Raw genomic sequence first — 23,073 nt, 5'->3', positions numbered from 1 at the left:
TATCAAGTCACATTTTGAAGTAATGCAACTTGAATTTCAACCCTACAACTCTGATTTTAAATAAAAAAATTATGCTCTATATTATATACATGGGCAGCTTGATATTCAGGGTAAGTAGTAGTATTTGCTTATGTTACTGTTAAACATCAAGGTACTTACTGTATATTGCAAAATATGTTTATTCTATAATTTGCTGAACTTTAAGGTACTGTTTATTCATTATATTGCAATAGAAATGCTATAGTTAAAGACATTCAGACAAACTGGAATATTTACTCCAGTTTTCAATGTTACAAAGAATTTGAATTTGAGCTTACATGGAATTAGGATACTGACTTCAGCCTACTGGGATTAAACCCCAGCAAACAAGCTTGTGGTCAGAGTGTTGACAAACAAGTAATGTAACAGGTTAGCCTAAAGAAGACCTTTTATATTCTGCTTAGTTCACTTCACATATCAGGAGATGGGAAGATGAGTAGTCTGATATGACTAACTTAGATGTAAATACACTATGTTGCACATTGTTACAGAGTTTGAAATTGACTTTTTGTCATTATTCAGGTTCAATGAAGACATGTTATTCTTTCTTTGTTTTCTTACCATTCAACAAAACATGCATTGTAGCAAACAAAGCAACTAACACAAGCAGAGTTAAAGGTTGCTACTACAGACAAGTAGTGCATGTTCCAGTAAACCAATATTGTTAACCCTTTTTATGAAAGTTGCTTATAAAATTAAGCAACCTTTACTAGGCCTTTAATCCTTACAAACCAAAAAACTTTGTAATAGGTAAAAATTAAATATATTTATAATTATATATTATATATAAAGATATATAATTAATATGTGAAATATATATTTTTGTTTAAAAGTATCTACTTTAAAAAGACTAATCTCTAGGCCAATGGCAAAGGGTTAACTATGCTTGCCCTACCCAAATACCTTTGACTAATAGTTTGGCAGAGGAGATGATGTTCCTGGCCTTGAGTGTCACAATTCCTGAGTCATCAGCTGCCACACTCTTGATGGTGAGGGTGTGGATGTTGCTATCATGGATGGCTATTTCGATGAGTGAGCTTTCCTGGAGAAGAGAGCCATCCAACCACCATTGTACCTCTTTAACACTACGTGAGAGCTGGCAGGAAAATGTGGCTGGCTGACCGACAAAGACATCCGTGTTCTTTAAACCAGACACTATCTTTAATTCCCTTTCTGTGGAGCAAGGCAGAAAGACTTGGCTTAAGCAGTTCACTACAATTGCCATGCAGCTCCAAAATATAAACTTACATAGAACAAACTTTGGAGTAAACAGCAATTAAAAAGTCTGCTATGCATCTAATAATTATGATTTTTATTAAAAAAAATCTTTAATGAGAAGCATTGCAATAATACCATCCATCCATCCATTACCCAACCCGCTATATCCTAACTACAGGGTCACGGGAGTCTGCTGGAGCCCAATCCCAGCTGACACAGGGCGCAAGGCAGGAAACAAACCCCGGGCAGGGTGCCAGCCCACCGCAGGGCGATCACACACACACACACCCACACACCAAGCACACACTAAGGAGTAATTTAGAATCGCCAATGCACCTAACCTGCATGTCTTTGGACTGTGGGAGGAAACCGGAGTACCCAGAGGAAACCCACGCAGACATGGGGAGAACATGCAAACTCCATGCAGGGAGGACCCAGGAAGTGAACCCGGGTCTCCTAACTGCAAGGCAGCAGCGCTTGCAATAATACTTTTTTATGTAATAAAAGCTAACAGCTATAGGAATAAGGTGGAGAAGAATTCACTGGATGGCCCAGAAAATAACAACTCCTCAGGCACTAGAATAACTGGATGTTAACTGGAGATAGGCTGCAGGTTGGAAATGTGTAATAAAAGTATTCTTTTTGGCACAGATTTTTATGTTGCCCCTCTTTATTCTATGTGAGGGCAGCACACAGATGTGCCTGAGTCGCAATATGTATGATACTTTCCAGATCCAGCATTCTAAGTTCAAATTTGACAATTGGTTTTTGTGTGGAATTTACATTATATGTATGTCTGCATTTTAGACAGATAAAGTGGTAGTCCTTTTATCAACAGTAGGTGAGGAAGGGGCATTTTACTACTTAGCAACTGAATAATATTTTTTAAAAAGAACTGGAATTCAAGGGAGTATTTGTTCTCACATACATCCTCCAAAATCTTGTGGAAAGCCATTTCAAAAGGGTGGAGGCTGTTATAACTGCAAAGGGGAGGGTCAAATTAATGCCTATTGTTTGGGATGTCCAACAACCTCATAAAGGTGTGTTAGTTGGGTGTCCACAAACTTTAGGCCATATGGTGTATATTAGGATATTAAAAGCAATAATCTGTTTAAACACATGTCTTCACAGTTTAGGTATATGGCACAAATACTCCAACTTAATAAAATCACAAATGTTTGTATGTGTGTTTGTGTCTCTGTATGTCTATCTGGTTGATAGTGTTGCAAAAAAAATTTTAAAAATATGAAAAACATGTAGAAGAAGGGTTAAAAAAAATAAAAAAGGCAATAAAATACCATAATAATGGTCTAAAAATTAGAATTAAAAAATAGAACCTATGTATCAAATAAAAAAAGTAAGATGTTTAAATTGACTACTAATATTTCACCCAATCTTAGGTAACACAGCTAGTTTAACTAAAAAGTAGTTTAGCTATGAAGTGCCCACAATATAAAGCCTAACTAATATAAAGTATTGAAGTTAGAAGTACAGTATATGAAGGCGATGATAGGCTAATTTCACAGTACACAACAAATAGTTCATTACTGTGCTGGAGCACAGAATCTCTATTGAACATTTACATTCACCAGAAGGCATGTTCCAGTTACTGACGCCCATGAATAGAGGTATGTTTGAATTGCCCTTCTTCATAATTAGATGGATGTCCTGGGTATGACATTGAACTGCATCTGACCCTGCAAGTGGTCCTCCAACTTGCAGGGAAATCATGGGGGTTGGTGGCAAGCTCCGAGACTACAGAAAGGACTCCTTTTTGCTCTCTGCGGGAGTAGCTCTGCTGCTGCTGCCCATAGGAAGGCTACTCGCATCATGAAGGGGATGGGGGAAAACCCTCGGGAGCCCCATCCCCGGAACAGTCGAAACCACTGGAGAGCCAATAGGGTCAGGTCTGTTGGGGATCAGAACCGGTGTGGTGCTGAGGTATCACCCGCTGCACAGCAGCACTCGGATCCCAATTTGAGGCGGCCCATACGGATGGGCGCATGGAACGTCTTGTCTCTCCGGCAAGATGATCATCTTCCTCTGCTGTCGGAGGAGCTGCGTAAACTCCGCATTTCAGTGGTGGCACTCTTTGAGGTGCGCAGACCGGGGACTGGCCAGGTCTCTGTAGGTGGATACACCTCTTATTGGTCTGGTTAGTCTGATGGCTGTCATACTCGGGGAGTAGCTGTTGCTGTAGCGGATTGGCTTTTCAACGAGCGTATTATGAGACTCAGATTACAGCACTCTCTGGGTGCCTTGTTTGTTGTCTCAGTGTATGCTCTGACCGCGGTGAGTGATGTCTCAGTGAGGGACACATTTTATTCTCAGCTTTGCTCGGTGGTTGATGGGTGCCCACAAAGTGACACTCCTCTGGTCATGGGTGACTTCAATGCAGCCACTGGCACTGACAGGGCTGGCTATGAGGATTGTCTCAGTCCTCATGGGTCTGGTGACCGTGGTGAAAGTGGTTCCATGTTCCTTGACTTTGCAAAAGGTCAGGGGCTGCAAATCGCTGGATCCTGGTTCCAGCGCCCTGAACCGCATTGTTGGACTTAGTACTCCAATACTGGTGGTGCAGTGAAGGAGATCAATCACATCCTCGTGGCCAGACGCTGGAGGCTTTTGCCGAACTGCAGGGTCTACAGAAGTGCCCAGTTTGTGAATTCTGACCACAGACTTGCTACACTTAGGATCCAGCTCAGGTCCAGTAGGCTACCACCTACTAGGAAAATGAGCCTGGACTTGGCCAGACTCCAAGACCAGGCTGTTTCTAATGAGTTTGCATGCAATTTGTGTGAGGAACTTTCAGATTTGGGTACGACTGCCAATCCTAATGTGATGTGGGAGACCTTCCGTGACAAGACCCTGAAGGTTGCTGAGGGTTGTGTTGGTGTTACCGATGTTCCCAGAAGGTGGTGTTTCATCTCACAGGGCACCCTGGATATCAATGAGAGAAGTTGCAGCGCACGGCTCAATGGCAACTCTGGTCTATACCGGGAATTGAGAGGGATGGCTGCAAAGGCTCTGAGGGCAGATAAGGAGGCATTTGTTAGAGGAATCTGTGAACAAGTGACACACCATCTGTGGTCTACCGACCCACGTCCTGCTTACAGAGGAATCGAAGGATTACGTACATCTGAATCTCTTCCTCGGAGAGTCGCAGTCAGGGCAGCTGATGTAACGGTCCTTACGGATGACACTGCAGTTGTGACCCACTGGGCTGGCTACTTTGAGCAGTTATTCAAAGCAGATCCTCCGGCTAGGACGTTGGAGATCTCTGGGTCAATGTTTCTTGAGTGTCATCCTCCAATTAGCTGTGAACCACCCAGTCTCACTGAGATTGCACAGGTGGTGAACCAGCTGGGGGGCGGAGTGTGTGGGAGGAAGGCTGCAGGGATCTGTGGTATCCAGGGTGAACTTCTCCAGGCTGGTGGTAAGGCTGTCCTCCTGGCATTGCAAGCAATCTTTGCTTCCATTTGAGAGACTGGCATCATCCCAACTGACTGGAAAACAGGACTTGTTGTCCCTATCTGGAAAGGGAAGGTTGATCACCTGGATTGCAGCGACCGGAACAGTCTGGTTTTACGCCTAAGAAGTCTACCATCAACTGCATCCTGGCACTGAGGGTTCTCATGGAGCGCAAACACAAATATCGGCAGAGTTTCTCAGCAGCCTTTGTCGATTTTTGCGAAGCGTTCGACTCAGTTGATCGAGCTGCCCTGTGGGATATCCTGAGAATTTGCGGGATCGCCTTGAGGATTTGCAGGATCCCCTCGAGGTTTCTGGATATCATAGCCAGCCTCTACATTGGTACTGTGAGTGGAGGCAGGACCTCTGCGTTTTTCCCAGTTGATTCTGGGGTCCGTCAGGGGTGTGTTCTTGCTCCTACTCTGTTCAATGCTTGTATGGACTGGGTGTTGGGCAAGGTTGTGGGGTCCAGCGGCCGTGGGGCATCTGTTGGTAACGAAAGGTTCACGGATCTTGACTTTGCTGATGATGCTGTGATCTTCGCGGAGTCAATGGAGGCTCTGATCGGGGCGCTCGAGACACTGAGCGAGGAGTCTAAGTGTCTGGGCTTGCAAGTGTCCTGGATAAAAACCAAGACCCAGGTCTTTAATGACCTCTTGGGCACAGCCATCAGCAGTGTGTCTGTTTGTGGAGAGAGTGTCAACCTTGTTGAGAGGTTTAGTTACCTTGGCAGTGACATTCATGTCTCTGGTGACTCTTCCTATGAAGTCAGTAGACGGATTGGGAGAGCATGGAGAGTCATGAGGTCGCTGGAAAGGGGTGTTGCACTCCCGATATCTATGCAAAAGTACGAAGGTCCTAGTCTTTAGAGTCCTGGTGCTTCTTGTCTTGCTATATGGTTGTGAGACATGGACGCTATCCAGTGACCTGAGATGAAGACTGGACTCCTTTGGTACTGTGTCTCTCTGGAAAATCCTTGGGTACCGTTGGTTTGACTTTGTGAAGAATGAGCGGTTGCTCACGGAGTCCCGAATGAGGCACATTACCTGCATTGTAAGGGAGCGTCAGTTACAGCACTATGGCCATGTGGCGCATTTCGCCGAGGTTCGTAAGACCCACATTATTGGGGACCTGAGTGGCTGGACCAGACGAAGGGGTCGCCCACATAACACCTGGCTGCGGCAGATACAGGGTCATTTCCGGAGGGTGGGACTGGACTGCGTGTCTGCCTGGGAGGTTGCAAACTGGGATCCTGAGTTGTTTCGTTGTGTAGTGGGTGCGGCAACGCACTATACTAATGCATGCTCCCCAACTTGACTTGACTTGATAATTAATCTGTTTTATCCTTATTTTGATTCTTATTGATGGAATTTAGCTTTGAGCATCATTGCAATTATCTAGACTAGTCTAGTCTAGTCATTGGAAAATTTTTAAAAGAATAGGTAATTTCTGAATATCTGTGTGATCTTCAATATTTATTTATTTTAGGTTAAAATCTGAGGGGTGTAAAATGACAGGATTTAGAGGATATTGATATAAATGAAGCATACAAAAATTCCAGCAAGGGCAAAGTAAACAAGAAATTATCAAAATTATCAAAATTCTACTCTCCTCTTTTGTGGCTGCACTGGTTAGATACTTTGCTGTAGTATCCAAGTTGCAGATATGATGTCACATATGCTTTTACAGTCTTCAAAATAAGTCGATTGTATTGGCATGGGGTAGCATGTCTCCATGTAACAAAGTAAATAAATTGCCAAATCAGATGTGCAAAACCAGAGCTGATACACTAAACCACAGTGAACACATAGTACATATTTAGGTAACAAGTTCCCACTGCCTGCTAACATTTTCTTTAGTTGCTCACAAAGCTAATTTCTAATTCCTTCATTTCTCTTAATCCAAAATTCTTGGCGGAATGCTCCATGCAATTTGAACAATGCCCAGAATACCTATTTGCATTAGACCTAATATGGAATTCACCAGAATGGTTACCTAAAGCACAGCAGAAATTAATGGTAATGATTTATAGGCCACACTTCCAGGAAAAGTTCTAGGAAAATGCACTTCAGTATATTTAAAATGTATATTTTTGGAGTTCTCTGCTTACATGTAATGAAAAGTTAAAATAAATCCAGCTTTTAATAAGAACTGTGAGCTTTCCAATCCTCTATAACTTGCTGCACGCTAAAATATGGTATTATCTATAGTAGTGAGAAAAAAATAAATGTTCATTATTCCCTCTACACAAAACAATTGTGGTGTCACTACAATCAGAATTGTTTTTCTCCAAGATTACACATGACACAATCAATGGAAAATTCTTTATTCCTGCAGTCTCATTGCTACCATGACTTTTTCATGTAAGTGACAAATAGCAGGACTTACTGTAAACAGGGATTAAAAAGCTGCAGCAAATCAATGTCAAACTGTAATACCTTTATGTAAAATTAGACCAAATACAAGTTTATTCTGCACTGTAATTACTTTATGTTAGAGACACAAAGGCAAATTGCTTTAAATAATTAAAACAAATATAATTCTTTTAATCCTTTATATAATTCACCCATAATGGAGAATCAATCACAGCTCTGTACAACATTGTGCAATTATTACAAAAAGGCCTATTCACTATCAGCAGTATACTTTTAACTTTTTTCAAGGGTCATTGTCCCCGAGTTTTGTCTTCTCACCTGTATTGTTATATGGTCTAACATACCTTACTTTACTTTTTCACAATTATATTTCTTGAAACAGTCTAACTTTTAAACTTGTAATATATTTAATCTGTTAAAGCATAAGCAAGACTTTCTTGTGAATGTATTAATTTGCACATTGTATTGTAGTTTTTGTTTTGCTATTACTGTATGATATTTGTAAATCTGTCCAGCATTCTAGTTTGACCATTAAAAAATTTACGATATAGGAATAAATTAAATTTAAATAAATGTTTTTAATATGTTTCTTACAAAAGTAAACATAGGCTACAGGGCATTTTTAAAACATTGAATATCTCAAGAAATGAGGGATTTAATTGAACACTGGGTTCAACAAATTTCCTCAAGTCATTTAATTGTACTACAACTATTTAATAGGACCACTGATCATGTTTCAATGTCAGTTTACATACAGGTATGCTTAAATCCACTAGTGACTCTAAATGCTAATAGTCTTTCTTTCAGATATGCACACAGACAGACAGACAGACAGACAGACAGACAGACAGACAGACAGACAGACAGACAGACAGACAGACAGACAGACAGACAGACAGATAGATAGATAGATAGATAGATAGATAGATAGATAGATAGATAGATAGATAGATAGATAGATAGATAGATAGATAGATAGATAGATAGATAGATACTTTATTAATCCCAAGGGGAAATTCACATACAACTTATGAGTTTGAAATCAAAACTTGAGCAGAACATGACAAAGAAAAAAAAATACTGCCTATGAAAGTTTCCACCAGTTTTCAGAGTCAAACAAACACACACACACACACAAATATATATATATATATATATATATATATATATATATATATATATACATACATATATTTTATGTATATATATATTCCTGTAAGTGCCACTAACCTATCATCATCTAGCTACACTTGTTTTACTGAAATGCCAAGACAGGTAATTTGAGTTACCTTGTACTGTAATTGAAGCAGTTGTTTGATTTTCTCCAGTGCTGCAAGTATAGTAACCATTATCTTCAGGTTCCAAGTCATGTATCACAAGCTCCATAATTGTACCCTTTGTTCTCATTTCGTATTTGTTGCTCTGTTGAAGGACTACCGCTCCTTTTCTCCACTCAACTGGAACACCAATTTTTGAAAGTTCACAAGTCAGAATGGCAATTTCACCCTCTTCAACTTCTTGGTTCATAAGATCTTGCTTAAATGATACTGGGGCAGCTAAAATGTTTGAAAAATAAAAGCAAATTATGATTATATTAAAAAAAAATTTAACAAAGCTGTCATCCTAAGCCTTCTTGAAGAATTTTACCTAATTCAAGCAAAAATCGGAATGATTTGAACAGCATAAAATTAAAAACAAAAGAAGATGCATCATTTGTGAACCTTAACCGCTTACCTATCATTTGGTCACTTTTCTTCTATCAGATGAATGGCTTAGGTCAACAAAGACCAGAGCTATCAAATGCTACAAAAAATACTTATTACATACAATAATTTCAAAAATACTGCATGTCTAACTGACTAATTTGCTGACTTTTGGGTCCATGCATGTCTGTATCGATGTTTTAGTTGTACTCTATGAGCTTATTTCACCAAATTAAATTCCACGGCATTAAATCTAATAGGACAACACAATATTAACTTAATCTAGTCTAATTAAATGCTCAGGTCAAAGCAGTTAGTGTTTGCAAATCATCTTAAATCTTTCTTTCTTTTAAGATGTTTTGAGGAGTATAGGTTAGAGCATGCTGATGGCTACAAATTGTACCCTGGTGATAATACAGTTCATGACTAATAAAGAGGGGTTTTGAATATATGAGCAATAAAAATTTTCAGATTTTGAACTATACTTTTGAATAATATAATAATATAAACATCTGTTACTTTTAGTGGAAATGAAAATTGATGGCACACCAAAATCATGAATATTCTACTAACTCACTAAAATAACTCAGCAAAGTAATCAGAAAATAAATCTGTCTAGAGAAAAAAAAATTACTCTTGAAAACATGAAAGGCAAAAGATGCAGATGGGGACAGAATATATTACAGATACATTTCAAAGTACTGAAAAAATCTGTATTACCAAAAAAGACCAACATGCCTTTCATTTGATAAGAAAAAATCTAAATCTGTTAAGAAAAATACAGTACATAAAAACAAGTAAAGAAATGAAAGTCCAAAAGTTCTATTAGAGTCAGCAGAATATATCAGAGCTACTGATTAATCGCCATTACAGTTTTTAATGCAATCCCTAAATGCGATTATTAATTTGACCACACTCCATATGTTCCTAATTAGGCAGCGGCAAATGAATCCAAAACTATTAATAATATTAGCTGATCACTGATGCCTGATTGTTTCCTTTGTTTTTTGTTGATAATCTGCATCCATATGAACCAGTAGATTTGCCATCTGTTACTTTTAATACGGAACATAAAATATTGCATACCATGTTGAATCAACAATGGATGTGGTCTATCATGTATTTTCTTACATATCATTTCATATATACACTTGCTCTTTAAAGTGCAGAGAAAAACATGAGAAAAATTAAAATGAAACTAGTAATAGAGCTGTGTGGGGTGCTTACGTTACAAAAAGAAACACTCTGCACACACTGTGATAAAAGTCATATTGCAGAGTATAGAAGAACATCCAGAACAAGACAGTACACACACTGTAAACATTGTTGGTATTTAATTCATTGCATGTTACATACTGTAGCCTACATTATAACTTACATTAGCTTATATTATACTGTAACCAATGAAACTAGGCAATAATCAGAGCAAATTGATCTTATGGAAGGTAGTGGGGGCACTGACACATGACATTCAGTCCCTTTATTCGAGGATCAGGGGCTTTGTGTATAACGTGCATAGAATTCACACTAAAACATGGTGTATGGACAAACGTGGAAATGTGCATATGCACAAAAAATTTAGATGCACAAAACCATGAATAAACCAACATTCATGCACTTCAGCTGTATAAATCCCGATCAGTGTGAAATGTAACACACACACACGTGCCTGTTGCCCCACCCCAACTCCTCCCAGAATTTTGCATATTTGAATATGCAAATTAATATAAATAGCCCCTAAAGTTAAGTCTTATGTTAAAAGACAACGGCAAAAGCACGTATACAAAAGAAGAATTTTATGAAATGTGAAGTGGAAGTCTTACTCAGTGAAATGGAGGCAAGGAAAAACAGCAACAGAAGGAACCTGATGAAATGACACTCAAAAGTTCAAGTTCAAAAAGTCACAAGGTGCCCAATATGAAAAAGAAATAGTCAGATATCAAAGTCGATGTGAAAATGCGAGTCGTAGCCCACCTTCTGTGAGTCAGTTAGGGCACAGAAAAAAGAAAAAAAGGAACACAGTGAAGAAAAAAACAAGGTCAAAATGTTGACTTTAATCTCTAAATTTCCAGTTTAATCTCGTAGTTTATTTTGTCATTAAAGTAGAACTTCATAATCTTTATCTTAAATTCATGCTTAATTTACTAGACTTTACCAAATTCCATCATAACTAAAGTAGCTCGTTAAATGTTTTGTATTCTATGTGTTGTATGTGTGTAAATCACTACATGCTTCTTAAATGGCCTTTCTCTTTTGCAGGCAGCAGCACGCAGGCCCTGATTGCTACACCGAATACATTGTATTTTTGATATTACAGCTCTCTGAACATTTTAGAATACTAAGAAGTATACTTGATATCATTATCATGATGAAATGCATTAAAGCAAGTATTAATCACAGGGGTACAGTGGCGCATCGGTAGCGATGAGCTGTTGACGTGTCCAGGGATTGTTCCTGCCTCCCACAAAATAGTTGCTGGGATGCGCGCAAAACCCTCGATTAAATAATTTATTGCGACAGTACTGTGTCTGTCAAGTGTACCAACTCCCAATTCCCGTCCTTGCATTTTCTTTCTCCACGTAACCATTCACCACAATACAAGCTCTGTAATAAATGTAAAACCAGCTGTAAGCTTAGAATGTCGATTCTTTAAAACTTTTAAAGAACATTGAAAAATCTTCATAATACATGTTTAATTATTCCATCCATCTGTAAATATGTGCTCTCTTCTATTAAATTGAATCAAATTCCTTTATTGTCATTGTATGGTACAATGAGATTCAATATGCAAATCCTTCATAAACTTATTTTCTTATTAAATGATATAATAAAAATAATAATAATACAATAAAAAACAATGAAAAATATATAGTATAAAAGTATACATACAATAAACATGTACATATAATGCAGAAAGTGCAAATGTTTCACAAAGTGGCTCAGGTTGTGAATATTACAGAGTGGTAATTGTAATTATAAGTACAAACAGTTCTACCGGGAGCACTTGATGGACTGAGTGATATGTTTTATATCTTTTGAGATGAAACTGTTTCTAAGCCTCGATATCTATGCAGGAAAAGCTCTGAAATGTTTGCCGGATGGGAGAAGTTCAAATACTTCTCAAATATGGCTGAGTGGAATTCAGATGCTGGTGGCTTTCTTATGGCAGCATGTGCTATAAATGTCCTCCAGGTGTTTCCGATCAGCTGCTGTACAGCTGTGATTCCACACACAGATACAATGGGTTAAAATACTCTGTGTGTGGAACTTTGTGAATTTCCCCTTGGGATTAATAAAGTATCTATCTATCTATCTATCTATCTATCTATCTATCTATCTATCTATCTATCTATCTATCTATCTATCTATCTATCTATCTATCTATCTATCTATCTATCTATCTATCTATCTATCTATCTATCTATCTATCTATCTATCTATCTATCTATCTATCTGTCTGTCTGAGAGTAACAATGCTAAAGCAGCTATTGTATTTGGAATAATTTGGCCATTGTATTGTTACAGAATTATTACAATCAAGCTCCTTAAATTTGTAAATAATAAGCAATTAATTTCAATATATTTGATAAATCCCACGTCATTGATGTAAATCTGAAAAAAGGGAGACCACACAGAAACAGCACTGCTTTGACACTGGGTGCCGCCAGTTTGCAAACCAAACAGAAACTTACACAAGCGGGAGGCTGCCATGAAAATGTGCATGACTTTACACCAATTTTAGTTTTTATGCATCTCAAAGTGTGCGTAGAGATGGGCGTATGCACCATTTATAAATGAGGCCCCAGGAGTGAAGGAAAAGACTGACAAGCAGATAAGTGGTGCAGCAACAACTGAGTGCTATGTCACACAATGATGGTGAAGCAGGAAGCAAGCCCTTCAAAAAACGACCCAGGGTCCAACACATGGGGACTGAAGGACTCAATTTTTAAAAAGGCATGTGTGGTCAGCTTAACTGTATAATTTAAAACTATGATAACAAACAAACACTTTTAATCTAATGATAAGCATTTGACTTTATTAGAAGAAAATAGTTCAAGTACCTTTCACAGTTAAATTGGCTGTAGTCTGCTGGTATCCTGTATCACATGTATACTGGCCCTGATCATCTGATGATAAATTATGAATATTTAGAACAACTGTGCAGCCTTTCTGTTGCAAAGTGTACTTCTCCCCAGAAGTAAGAACAAGTCCATCTTTTTTCCAGATGACAGAAACAGTAGGTTGAGAGATTTCACAGCTTAGTATGGCACTGCTGCCCTCCTGTACCACTTGGCTCTCCAGTTCCTTGTTAAACAATGCATGTGGAGCTGGTAAAATATAGAGAAGAATTCCATATTTTAAAGACATTCAAAATCATACCTGGGAAAACAATCAATAGATATTTTTGAGTCAGGTTAGGTAGAATTGTTATTCCAGAAGGAAATTTGTTTGCAGCAACAAAACAAAAAACAAGGTATCATAATGCAGATTAGAGCAGATTTGCAGATCATGTACTGCATGTGGGGCCTGTGATCACAGGACAGATGTGAGGTGGCCCTTTGGGAGTTTGCAGACCTCCACAATTTAGGAGCTCAGACAATTGGATTGCATGTTTTTGTCTATTGCTTTACTTGACTTGAGTCAAATAACTCTTACCAAACCCTAATCTCAACAATTACAGTGTATAACTGAGCATATTGCATAACACCACAGGCATATAATGTAACACGACAACCTCCCCAACGGAGTGGAGCTCTCAAATGAACATTTTTGACAGTCACCTGATTTGATAATTTTACATTAACAAGCAGACAGATGGCTTCAGGTCAACACCAGTCAGAAGCACAGGAAAGAAAAAAATGAAAGCATGAAGAAGCTCATGCCACAATTGTAGATGTAAAAATCTAAATTTGCCCAATATCCAGTAAGTTAACTAACGTTAAAGTCAATTGGCACTACATTAAAATTAGAGGTTTACTGGAGTAACAATGGAGTATCATTATGCTTAATGTTGATACCAATTGTTTACCAGATACTGTATAATCTGATGTTACAGTACCTATCTGACACATGGTTTTGGAGTATTTGTTACCACAATATAGACCTCAGGACCTATACATGTTGTTAAAGGCTGATAACATTATGAAAATATTAAGTGCTCTGAGTGTTGTTGTACTGAGGACACATTTGTAAATTTCACTAACACACAGGTTTCTTTGCTTACTTGTTAGTTATTGGCTGAATTGTGGTAAAGCACTAGGCAAGCAACTTTAGCATATAAAATGAGCAATTAGCTCAGATTAACTTTAAATGTTGGTTAATTTTATTGGTAGCTAACATTATTAAGTTAGTTAATGCCTTGTTGCTGTCTGCTGTCACTAGAAGGACAAAATGAAGTTTAGATAAATTTTAAAGTGTAGATGATATATTTACATGTTCATTTTTTATATATTTAACTTCATGTTGACCCTGTATTTACTGCATTATGTAAGCTTATTATGCATGTTCAATAGCGGTATTAATACTTTTTATTTTCTTCTTCTGGGCGGCACAGTGGTGCAGTGGGTAGTGCTGCTGCCTCGCAGTTGGGAGACCTGGGGACCTGGGTTCGCTTCCCGGGTCCTCCCTGCGTGGAGTTTGCATGTTCTCCCCGTGTCTGTGTGGGTTTCCTCTGGGCACTCCGGTTTCCTCCCACAGTCCAAAGACATGCAGGTTAGGTGGACTGGCGATTCTAAATTGGCCCTACTGTGTGCTTGGTGTTTGTGTGTGTCCTGCGGTGGGTTGGCACCCTGCCCGGGATTGGTTCCTGCCTTGTGCCCTGTGTTGACTGGGATTGGCTCCAGCAGACCCCCGTGACCCTGTGTTCGGATTCAGCGGGTTGGAAAATGGATGGATGGATTTTCTTCTTCTTCTTAGTAGTAGTAGTTGTTGTAGTTGTTATTATTTGGAGTAGTATTAAAATTGTTTTTGTTGTTGTTGTAGTGTCAGGTCACAAGTGATACTGCTGGCTATATTCAGTAACAAAAAGTAACAGCACCTTGACACCCTGGACCATTATTCTTCTTATTATTACTAATTAGGCCTTCATTTAAAAAGGAAACAAGCCAATTGGTATATCATTGCCATTAAATACGATTTAAGTCAAAATCTGTGAGTTGCCCTGTGGATTTCAACAATCCTTCCAGTTACTAGTTTTTCAAAACTTAAGCTCATCCACACATACATGAAGTCATCTATGACACAAAATTAGAACAATCTAGACAAGAACAGACCATTCAGCCCAACAAAGTTTGACAGTCTGATACAGTTACTTCTTCCAAAATAATAGTTCATTGCATTTTGAAAGTCCCTATGTCTACCACACTACTTGGTATCCTATTCCATGTGAACTCATTTTAAAATAACAGTATGATCCACTGTACTAATTTCCTTAATAATTTTAAACACTTCAATCATGTCTCCACTTAATCTTCTTCTGCTTAAACTGAAATGGTTTAGCTCTTTAAATCTTTCCTCATAACTAATCCCCTGCAGTCCTAGAACCAACATGGAATGCTCCAGATGAGGTCCAGCCAGTGTGTTGTAAAGCTTCAGCATAACCTCCTTGGACTTATATAGCACAATGTGTACAGTATGACTTAATATTCTGTCAGCCTTCTTAATGGCTTCTGAACACTCTCATTGTGTATTCAAACCTAACATTTTTATTTCCTAAATGTAATACTTTATATTTATTTACATTAAATTTCATCTGCCACAAATCTACCCAAGTCTATTTGCTGTAACAGATTTAAATTCAACAGATTCTAGTTCATCTGCCAATCCACCTAGCAATATATCTCTGTAAACTTAACCAGCTTGTTATTCATATTACTATCCAAATCATTTAAAAAAAGAAGGGCTGCCAGCACTGACCCCCGTGGGACATCACTCTTAATATCAGTCAATTGTGATAGGATTCCTCGCTACATAACCCTCTGCTTCCTGTGTCTGAGTCAATTTTGTACTCATCTACACATTATACCTTGAACTCCCACTCCTTTTACTTTGATGCCCAACCTCCCACATGGCACCTTAACAAATGTATTCTGAAAGTCAAGACAAATAAAATAATATGTTCCACTTTGATCATATCCTTTTGTTGCATCATCATAGAATTTCTAAAACATGAACTCATGCTTCTGAACCCATGCTGACTATTCAGTAAAACTCCTGTTCTTGCCATGTGTTACTCAATCTTTCCCTTAATAACTACTTCCATTAATTTACCTACGATGCACGATAAGCTTACTGGCCAAGAGTTGCTTGGATCTACCCAGTCATCCTTTTTTAAATAACAGGATAATATTTGCCATTTTCTAGTCCTTCAGAAATTTCCCTAGTGCACAGTGACTTCCTAAAAATATGTCTCAAGGGTTTATATATGTACTCAAAAACCTCCTTAGATAGATAGATAGATAGATAGATAGATAGATAGATAGATAGATAGATAGATAGATAGATAGATAGATAGATAGATAGATAGATAGATAGATAGATAGATAGATACTTTATTCAGCACTCAATGATAAATATTATCTGGCCCTGGTGAATTATTTGATTTCAGCACATTTAATCTAAGCAGTACTACCTCTGTACAATTTCTAATATCTAACACCTCCTGCTCTTATGCCATGCTAATTGAAAGGTTAGCCCAATTAATATTTAGATAGTTAAAATCCCCAATGACTATAATATCCCCATGTAAACTTATCTTTTTAATATTACCAAAAGAGGTTCATTGAAATTACTGTCTTCATTGGGCAGTCTATAATGCAATAAGGTCTCTTTCTCTAATGATTTCCAGACAAAGGCAGATATCCTCACTGACATGGGGCTCATCGTCCAATTGAAGAGGAAGTGTACTTAAATTCTGTTTGACATAAACAACAATCTCCCCTCCTTTTCTATTCTGTATTTTCTTCCTAAAATATGTGTATCCCTCTATGTTATACTTATCTACATCTTTGTTATTTAGCCAGGTTTCTATTGTTGGTATAATGTCATAATTATGCTCAGCTACACACAATTCAAACTCATTTGTTTTATCTTTGATACTTCTAATGTTAAGGCAAGCTATTTTCAATGTGTTGCTCATTTTACTTTTGCACTTAAACATTGGGCTAGAAATTTCGTTACTATAAATATTTATTTTTACACAACTGCTGTTCTAAACTCCCTATTCCCTAGTTTAAGCAATCCTCGACTAACCTACTCATATGCCTCCCCAATACATTGTTGCTCCTCTGGTGCAGATGTAACACAACATGGCGGAACCAAATCCATCTGTTACAAAAGGAGTCCCAATGCCTCTTAAACCTATACCTTTGTGCCCTACACCAAGATTTTCACCAGAACTCTTTAAATTAGGATTGCAGCACTGACAGACTACCCTTATATATGTCATTTGTTCCAATATGGACAATGACAACTGGATCCACCCATGCTCTGGCAAAGAGCTTATCAACCCTTCCAAGGAGGTCTCCCACCTGTGCACCCTGAAAGCTACACAATGTGCAAGACTCTCTGTCTCTGAAGCAAACCTGCACTTTAATCCCCCTAATGACCTTGTCATTGTCATTAAACTTAAACTGAAAAAAACTTTTAAATTCAGTAAATTTTTATACACTTCTTTCATGTTACTAAGAAAAACTTGCTTCTAGAATATCCTCTGCAAATTAATTTCTTATTTTCTTGTCTGTTTTTACAGCACTCGTGCCTGATCAACTCCTTAATGCGAAAAGTCTGTCTAACAACAGCAGTGGCTGAAACCAGCCACTCTGTAAGTAAATAACCAGCGTTGAAGCATTGAATACTTAGACAGACAGACAGACAGACAGACAGACAGACAGACAGACAGACAGACAGACAGACAGACAGATAGATAGATAGATAGATAGATAGATAGATAGATAGATAGATAGATAGATAGATAGATAGATAGATAGATAGATAGATAGATAGATACTTTATTAATCCCAAGGGGAAATTCACATACTCCAGCAGCAGCATACTGATAAAGAAACAATATTAAATTAAAGAGTGATAAAAAAATGCAGGTAAAACAGACAATAACTTTGTATAATGTTAACGTTTACCCCCCTGGGTGGAACTGAAGAGTCGCATATTGTGGAGGAGGAACGATCTCCTCAGTCTGTCAATGGAGGAGGACAGTGACAGCAGTCTGTCGCTGAAACTGCTCCTCTGTCTGGAGATAACATTGTTTAGTGGATGCAGTGGATTCTCCATGATTGACAGCAGCCTGCTCAGTGCCCGTCGCTCTGCCACAGATGTCAATCTGTCTAGCTCCATGTCTACAATAGAGCCTGCCTTCCTCACCAGTTTGTCCAGGCGTGAGGCATCCTTCTTCTTTATGCTGCCTCCCCAGCACACCACTGTGTAGAAGAGGGCACTCGCCACAACCGTCCGATAGAACAGGGGTTCCCAAACTTTTCAGCTCATGACCCCCAAAATAACCGTGCCAGTGACTCGTGACCCCCACTATCCTCGGAAGTGGTTAAAATATACAAATGTTGCGCGCAACGGTGCACATGCGCCAATAGGCCTATCCAAACATGAGAATGACAACACGAAAGAACACAATGGTCTAACAACCATATAATTTTTTTTAATAGTAAGTTACTCATTTGTTTAATTTCAACAAAATATCTTATCCAAACAAGAGCATGACAACAAAAAAGAACATAACGCTCTAACAACCATATAACTTTTTTCATCCAGACTCAGAAAACATATCAATCCTTCCTATTTCAACTCGCTCAGTCCAGCGCTCAAGTTTTCTCTTGAATGCGTGGATTTTATCATTTAGCGAAATTATGTGTGTGTTCTCACCTTGAAATGACATATTAAGTCCATTCAGTTTTTCAAATATGCAAGCCAAATACGCTAGCCTTGTTAACCAGTCAGGATCAGTGAGGTGATCAGCGAGCTGGGACCCATGCTCCATCAGAAATAAGCTCACTTCATCCCGCAGCTCAAACAGGCGGCAGAGCACATTCCCTCGCGAAAGCCACCTGACTTCTGTATGGAAAAGCAAGCACTCATGCTCCGATCGCAGTTCGATACAGAGAGTGGCAAACAGTCTGATATTGAGTGGATGCGCTTTTATATTGTTGACCATTTTTATCGAAGTCTCAAGAACACGTTTAAGTTCTGGGTCAAGTGTTTTGCTCGCAAGAGCTTCTCTGTGTATAATACAATGTGTGAATTTTACGTGAGGCGCCACTTGTAAGACTCTTGCTTTAAGACCTTTCTTTTTCCCCAGCATCGCTCCAGCACTGTCTGTACACACACCGACGCACTCGCTCCAAGACAGTCTGATGGTTTTTTAATTTGCATGTTTTTTTAAATGTAACTATTAACTACTAGTTTTTATCTTTTGTTAGTTATGGATAAAATGTTATTTCTAAAAAATTAAATTAATTAATTTCTAAAAAGTTTTTAAAAAACTATTTGATTTCTTGGAAATCATCTCACGACCCCCCCCCAATGTCTCATGACCCCCCAGAGGGTCGCGACCCCCACTTTGGGAACCACTGCGATAGAACATCTACAGCATCTTATTGCAGATATTGAAGGACGCCAGTCTTCTAAGAAAGTATAGTCAGCTCTGTCCTATCTTACACAGAGCCTCAGTATTGGCAGTCCAGTCCAATTTATTACCCAGCTGCAATCCCAGGTATTTATAGGTCTGCACCCTCTGCACACAGTCACCTCTGATGGTCACGGGGTCCAGGAGGGGCCTGGGTCTCCTAAAATCCACCACCAGCTTCTTGGTTTTGCTGGTGTTCAGGTGTAGGTGGTTTGAGTCGCACCATTTAACAAAGTCCTTGATTAGGTCCCTATACTCCTCCTCCTGCCCCCTCCTGATGCAGCCCATGATAGCAGTGTCATCAGCGAACTTTTACACGTGGCAGGACTCTGATTTATATTGGAAATCCGATGTATATAGGCTGAACAGGACTGGAGAAAGTACAGTCCCCAGAGGCGCTCCTGTGTTGCTGACCACAATGTCAGACCTGCAGTTCCCGAGACGCACATACTGAGGTCTGTCTATAAGATAGTTCGCGATCCATGCCACCAGGTATGAATCTACTCCCATCTCTGTCAGCTTGTCACTAAGGAGCAGAGGTTGGATGGTGTTCAAGGCGCTATAGAAGTCTAGAAACATCATTCTTACAGCACCACTGCCTCTGTCCAAGTGGGAGAGGTATCGGTGTAGCATGTAGATGATGGCATCCTCCACTCCCACCTTCTCCTGGTATGCGAACTGCAGAGGGTCGAGGGCGTGGCAGACCTGTGGCCTCAAGTGATGAAGCAGCAGCCGCTCCATGGTCTTCATCATATGTGACGTCAGAGCAACAGGCCGGAAGTCATTCAGCTCACTAGGACATGATACCTTTGGGACTGGGGTGATGCAAGATGTTTTCCAAAGCCTCGGGATGCTCCCCTGTTCCAGGCTCAGGTTGAAGATGCGCTGTAGAAAACTCCCCAGCTCCAACGCACAGGCCTCAGCTCTCTGCTTACCTGGGCTGCTGTAATTATGTGTGGTGGGAAACTCTCTCCTATGCTGGTGTCAGCAGAAGGATGGGTGGAGGGTGCAGTACTCTGAGGTGAGAGTGGGTTAGGGTGGTCAAACCTGTTAAAGAAGTTGTTCATCTGGTTTGCTCTCTCCATTGTCACGCTTGGGTCACAGATTTGCACAGAGACACAGGAGGTTGTAGAAAAAAAACAGGAACTTTATTCAAAGCACTGCAAACAAACATTTGTCTCTTTTCAAAAGTTTAAACATGCTCCATGACAAGTCAGAGATGACAGTTCTGCCAGGAGCAGAGAATGTCAAAGAGAGAGAGAGAGAGAGAGAGAGAAAGAGAGAGAGAGAAGCAAGCAATCAATTCCAAAACTGACAGGTGCTGTACAAGGCTTTTAAGTAAGCAGAGTACTGCGCGAGAGGTTTATCGCGGCATTATAGCGTAAGTAAGAAGGGTAAGGAGCAATGTGAAGGTAGACTGTCAGCTGTTTCAGGGGTTTTCCCAGGGGCGTCTGTGTCCTCTAAGTGTGCGATCAGCCCTCCAGCTTACACCACGTCTCTCTCGATGGTGGCACCCTGCTTCGAGTTGCAGCCAGTGATGATCTTCATCCCATCCCACACTTCCTTCATGCTGTTATTCTGCAAATTCTGCTCTAGCTTTCTCCTGTACTGCTCCTTTGCCATCCTGAGCTGGACTCGGTGTTCCTTCTGCACGCACTTCAGCTCATGCTGATCACCGCTTGTTGTTAGCATAGCAGCGTACTGTTCTTACTGGAACTACAATGTCCATACAGAAGTTGATGTAGTCAGTAGTGCAGTGAACAACCTCCTCAATGCTTTCACTATATGATCCCTGCAGGATATCCCAGTCTGTAGTTCCAAAGCAGTCTCTCAGAGCCTGCTCTGCCTCAGGGGACCACTTCATGAATGAGCGTGTGGTTGTAGGTAGCTCCCTCACTCTTGGTTTGTAGTGAGGCTGAAGCAGAACTAGGTTATGATCTGCTTTCCCAAGCGCAGGCAGCGGGGTGGCACTGTATGCGTTGTTAACGTTTGCATACAGTAAGTCAATAGTCCAATTTCCCTGGGTGTTACAATCCATATACTGGCAGAAGGCAGGCAATGTTTTGTCCAGCATCACATGGTTAAAGTCTCCAGCGATTTGCACAAGTGCCTCGAGGTGCTGCATTTGCAGTTTAGCAACATCAGAATGGATGATGTCACCCGCTATCTCCACATCCACCCGAGGAGGGATGTAAACAATAATAACAATAACGTGTCCAAACTCTCTGGACAAGTAATAGGGACGCAAACATACGGCCAACAGTTCGATGTCACTGCAGCAAGTGGAGAGTTTAACGTTTACATGTCCAGAGTTGCACCATCTTTTATTCACATATAGAGCGAGTCCTCCTCCTTTCCGCTTTCCGGTATTTGCGTCTCTGTCCGCTCTAACTGTGCTAAACCCGGGTAGCTCCACGTTAGCATCTGGGATGCTAGTTGTTAGCCACGTTTCACAAAAGCTCAACAAACTGCGTTCTCTGTAGGTCCTGACATTTTTCATCAGCGCGGCCAGTTCATCAATCTTATTTGGTAGTGAGTTCACATTCCCCAGAATCACAGAAGGCGGCGAAGGTTTGTAACGCCACTTTCTTTCAAGCCGCCTCGCCTTTAGCTTAGTGCTGGCTCTGCTGCCATGATACTGCCTTCTTACCTCGTCGGGTAAATAGGGAACCACACCGGCGCGGGCATTTGTTCTCAGCGCTTGAAGTTGACTACCTGACTAGACGAGTCTCACCGTGTAAAAATCCATCTACAAGTAGTAAAAAGTGTCCAGGGAATGAGTCCACATAAAAGAAAGCGGTAGGAGTGATCAGTTAAATAGATAAAATAAATAAAAAGGTAGAAAGGTAAAGTTGTACACGGAGCTGCTGGAAAGGCTGCCACTCGCGGCGGCGCCTGAGTCATAATTTCCTAAAATTTCCATAATTTATTTCAAAGTAACAGTGGAAAAAAGTCAAGAGATGTGAAGAACAATTGGACAGAGCACTCTCTTACAGTTAAGCTTTAATGTTTTCCTAGGTAAGAAAGAATTAATTTTAGGGATAGGTAGGCAGATGAGTTTAAAGTAGTTAAAAGAGGTGCTCCACAGTACACAACTACCTCCTACTGCTCTGCCTTGCTAATGCTTGAAAACAAATAACAAAAACAAATTTAAGTACAAGTAACTTTTCCAAACACTCCCCCAAGCACTCATCAGCTTTTGTTCCTGTGTGGACAAAAAAATGAGAAAAAAAAAAAATTCCCACATGGCTTCATAGCAGCAACCAAAAAACAATTTTTTTTGGGAGCAAAAATGATCTTTTAATTAACTTTCACACCTCAGGATACAAAATTCTCAGCACTTCCTCATCCACTCACAAGGATGATGTCAGCACATCAGTACATCTCAGTCTCCAATCTCACTACAACATTGGGGTTCCAATGCTCTATTTAAGTCTGCTCAATAACGTATAAGTTGCTAAGCTTTCATCAGTATCAACTCAGACCTTGTACCCAGGTCTGTGGAATTCTTGCCCAATTGGGTTCATTTTGATTATCATCCATGGGTAAAAAGTAGGCTTTTGCAGGATGTAGTTTTTTTGGCTACTTGTTAAAAAACAGTGTGGTGTTTTGGATT

The 23,073-nt window shown here is 39.6% G+C and overlaps 1 protein-coding gene across 1 annotated transcript in view; it reads right to left on the bottom strand.

Moving 5' to 3' along the window:
• obscnb (obscurin, cytoskeletal calmodulin and titin-interacting RhoGEF b) overlaps positions 1–23,073 on the bottom strand; it is a 565,304-nt gene that overhangs the window by 175,749 nt on the left and 366,482 nt on the right. Inside the window, exons 52-54 of the mRNA XM_051928767.1 lie at positions 12,868–13,134; positions 8,393–8,659; positions 943–1,212 (exon numbers count right to left, since the gene is read on the bottom strand). Of these exons, the coding sequence (XP_051784727.1) occupies positions 943–1,212; positions 8,393–8,659; positions 12,868–13,134 (804 nt within the window). The remainder of the gene's footprint in view (positions 1–942; positions 1,213–8,392; positions 8,660–12,867; positions 13,135–23,073) is intronic.

This window comes from Erpetoichthys calabaricus, chromosome 6 (genome assembly GCF_900747795.2).
Source record: "Erpetoichthys calabaricus chromosome 6, fErpCal1.3, whole genome shotgun sequence".
Lineage (NCBI taxonomy): Eukaryota > Metazoa > Chordata > Cladistia > Polypteriformes > Polypteridae > Erpetoichthys > Erpetoichthys calabaricus.
The sequence above is the reverse complement of the archived record's forward strand: the minus strand, read 5'-3'. Positions and strand labels throughout refer to the sequence as shown.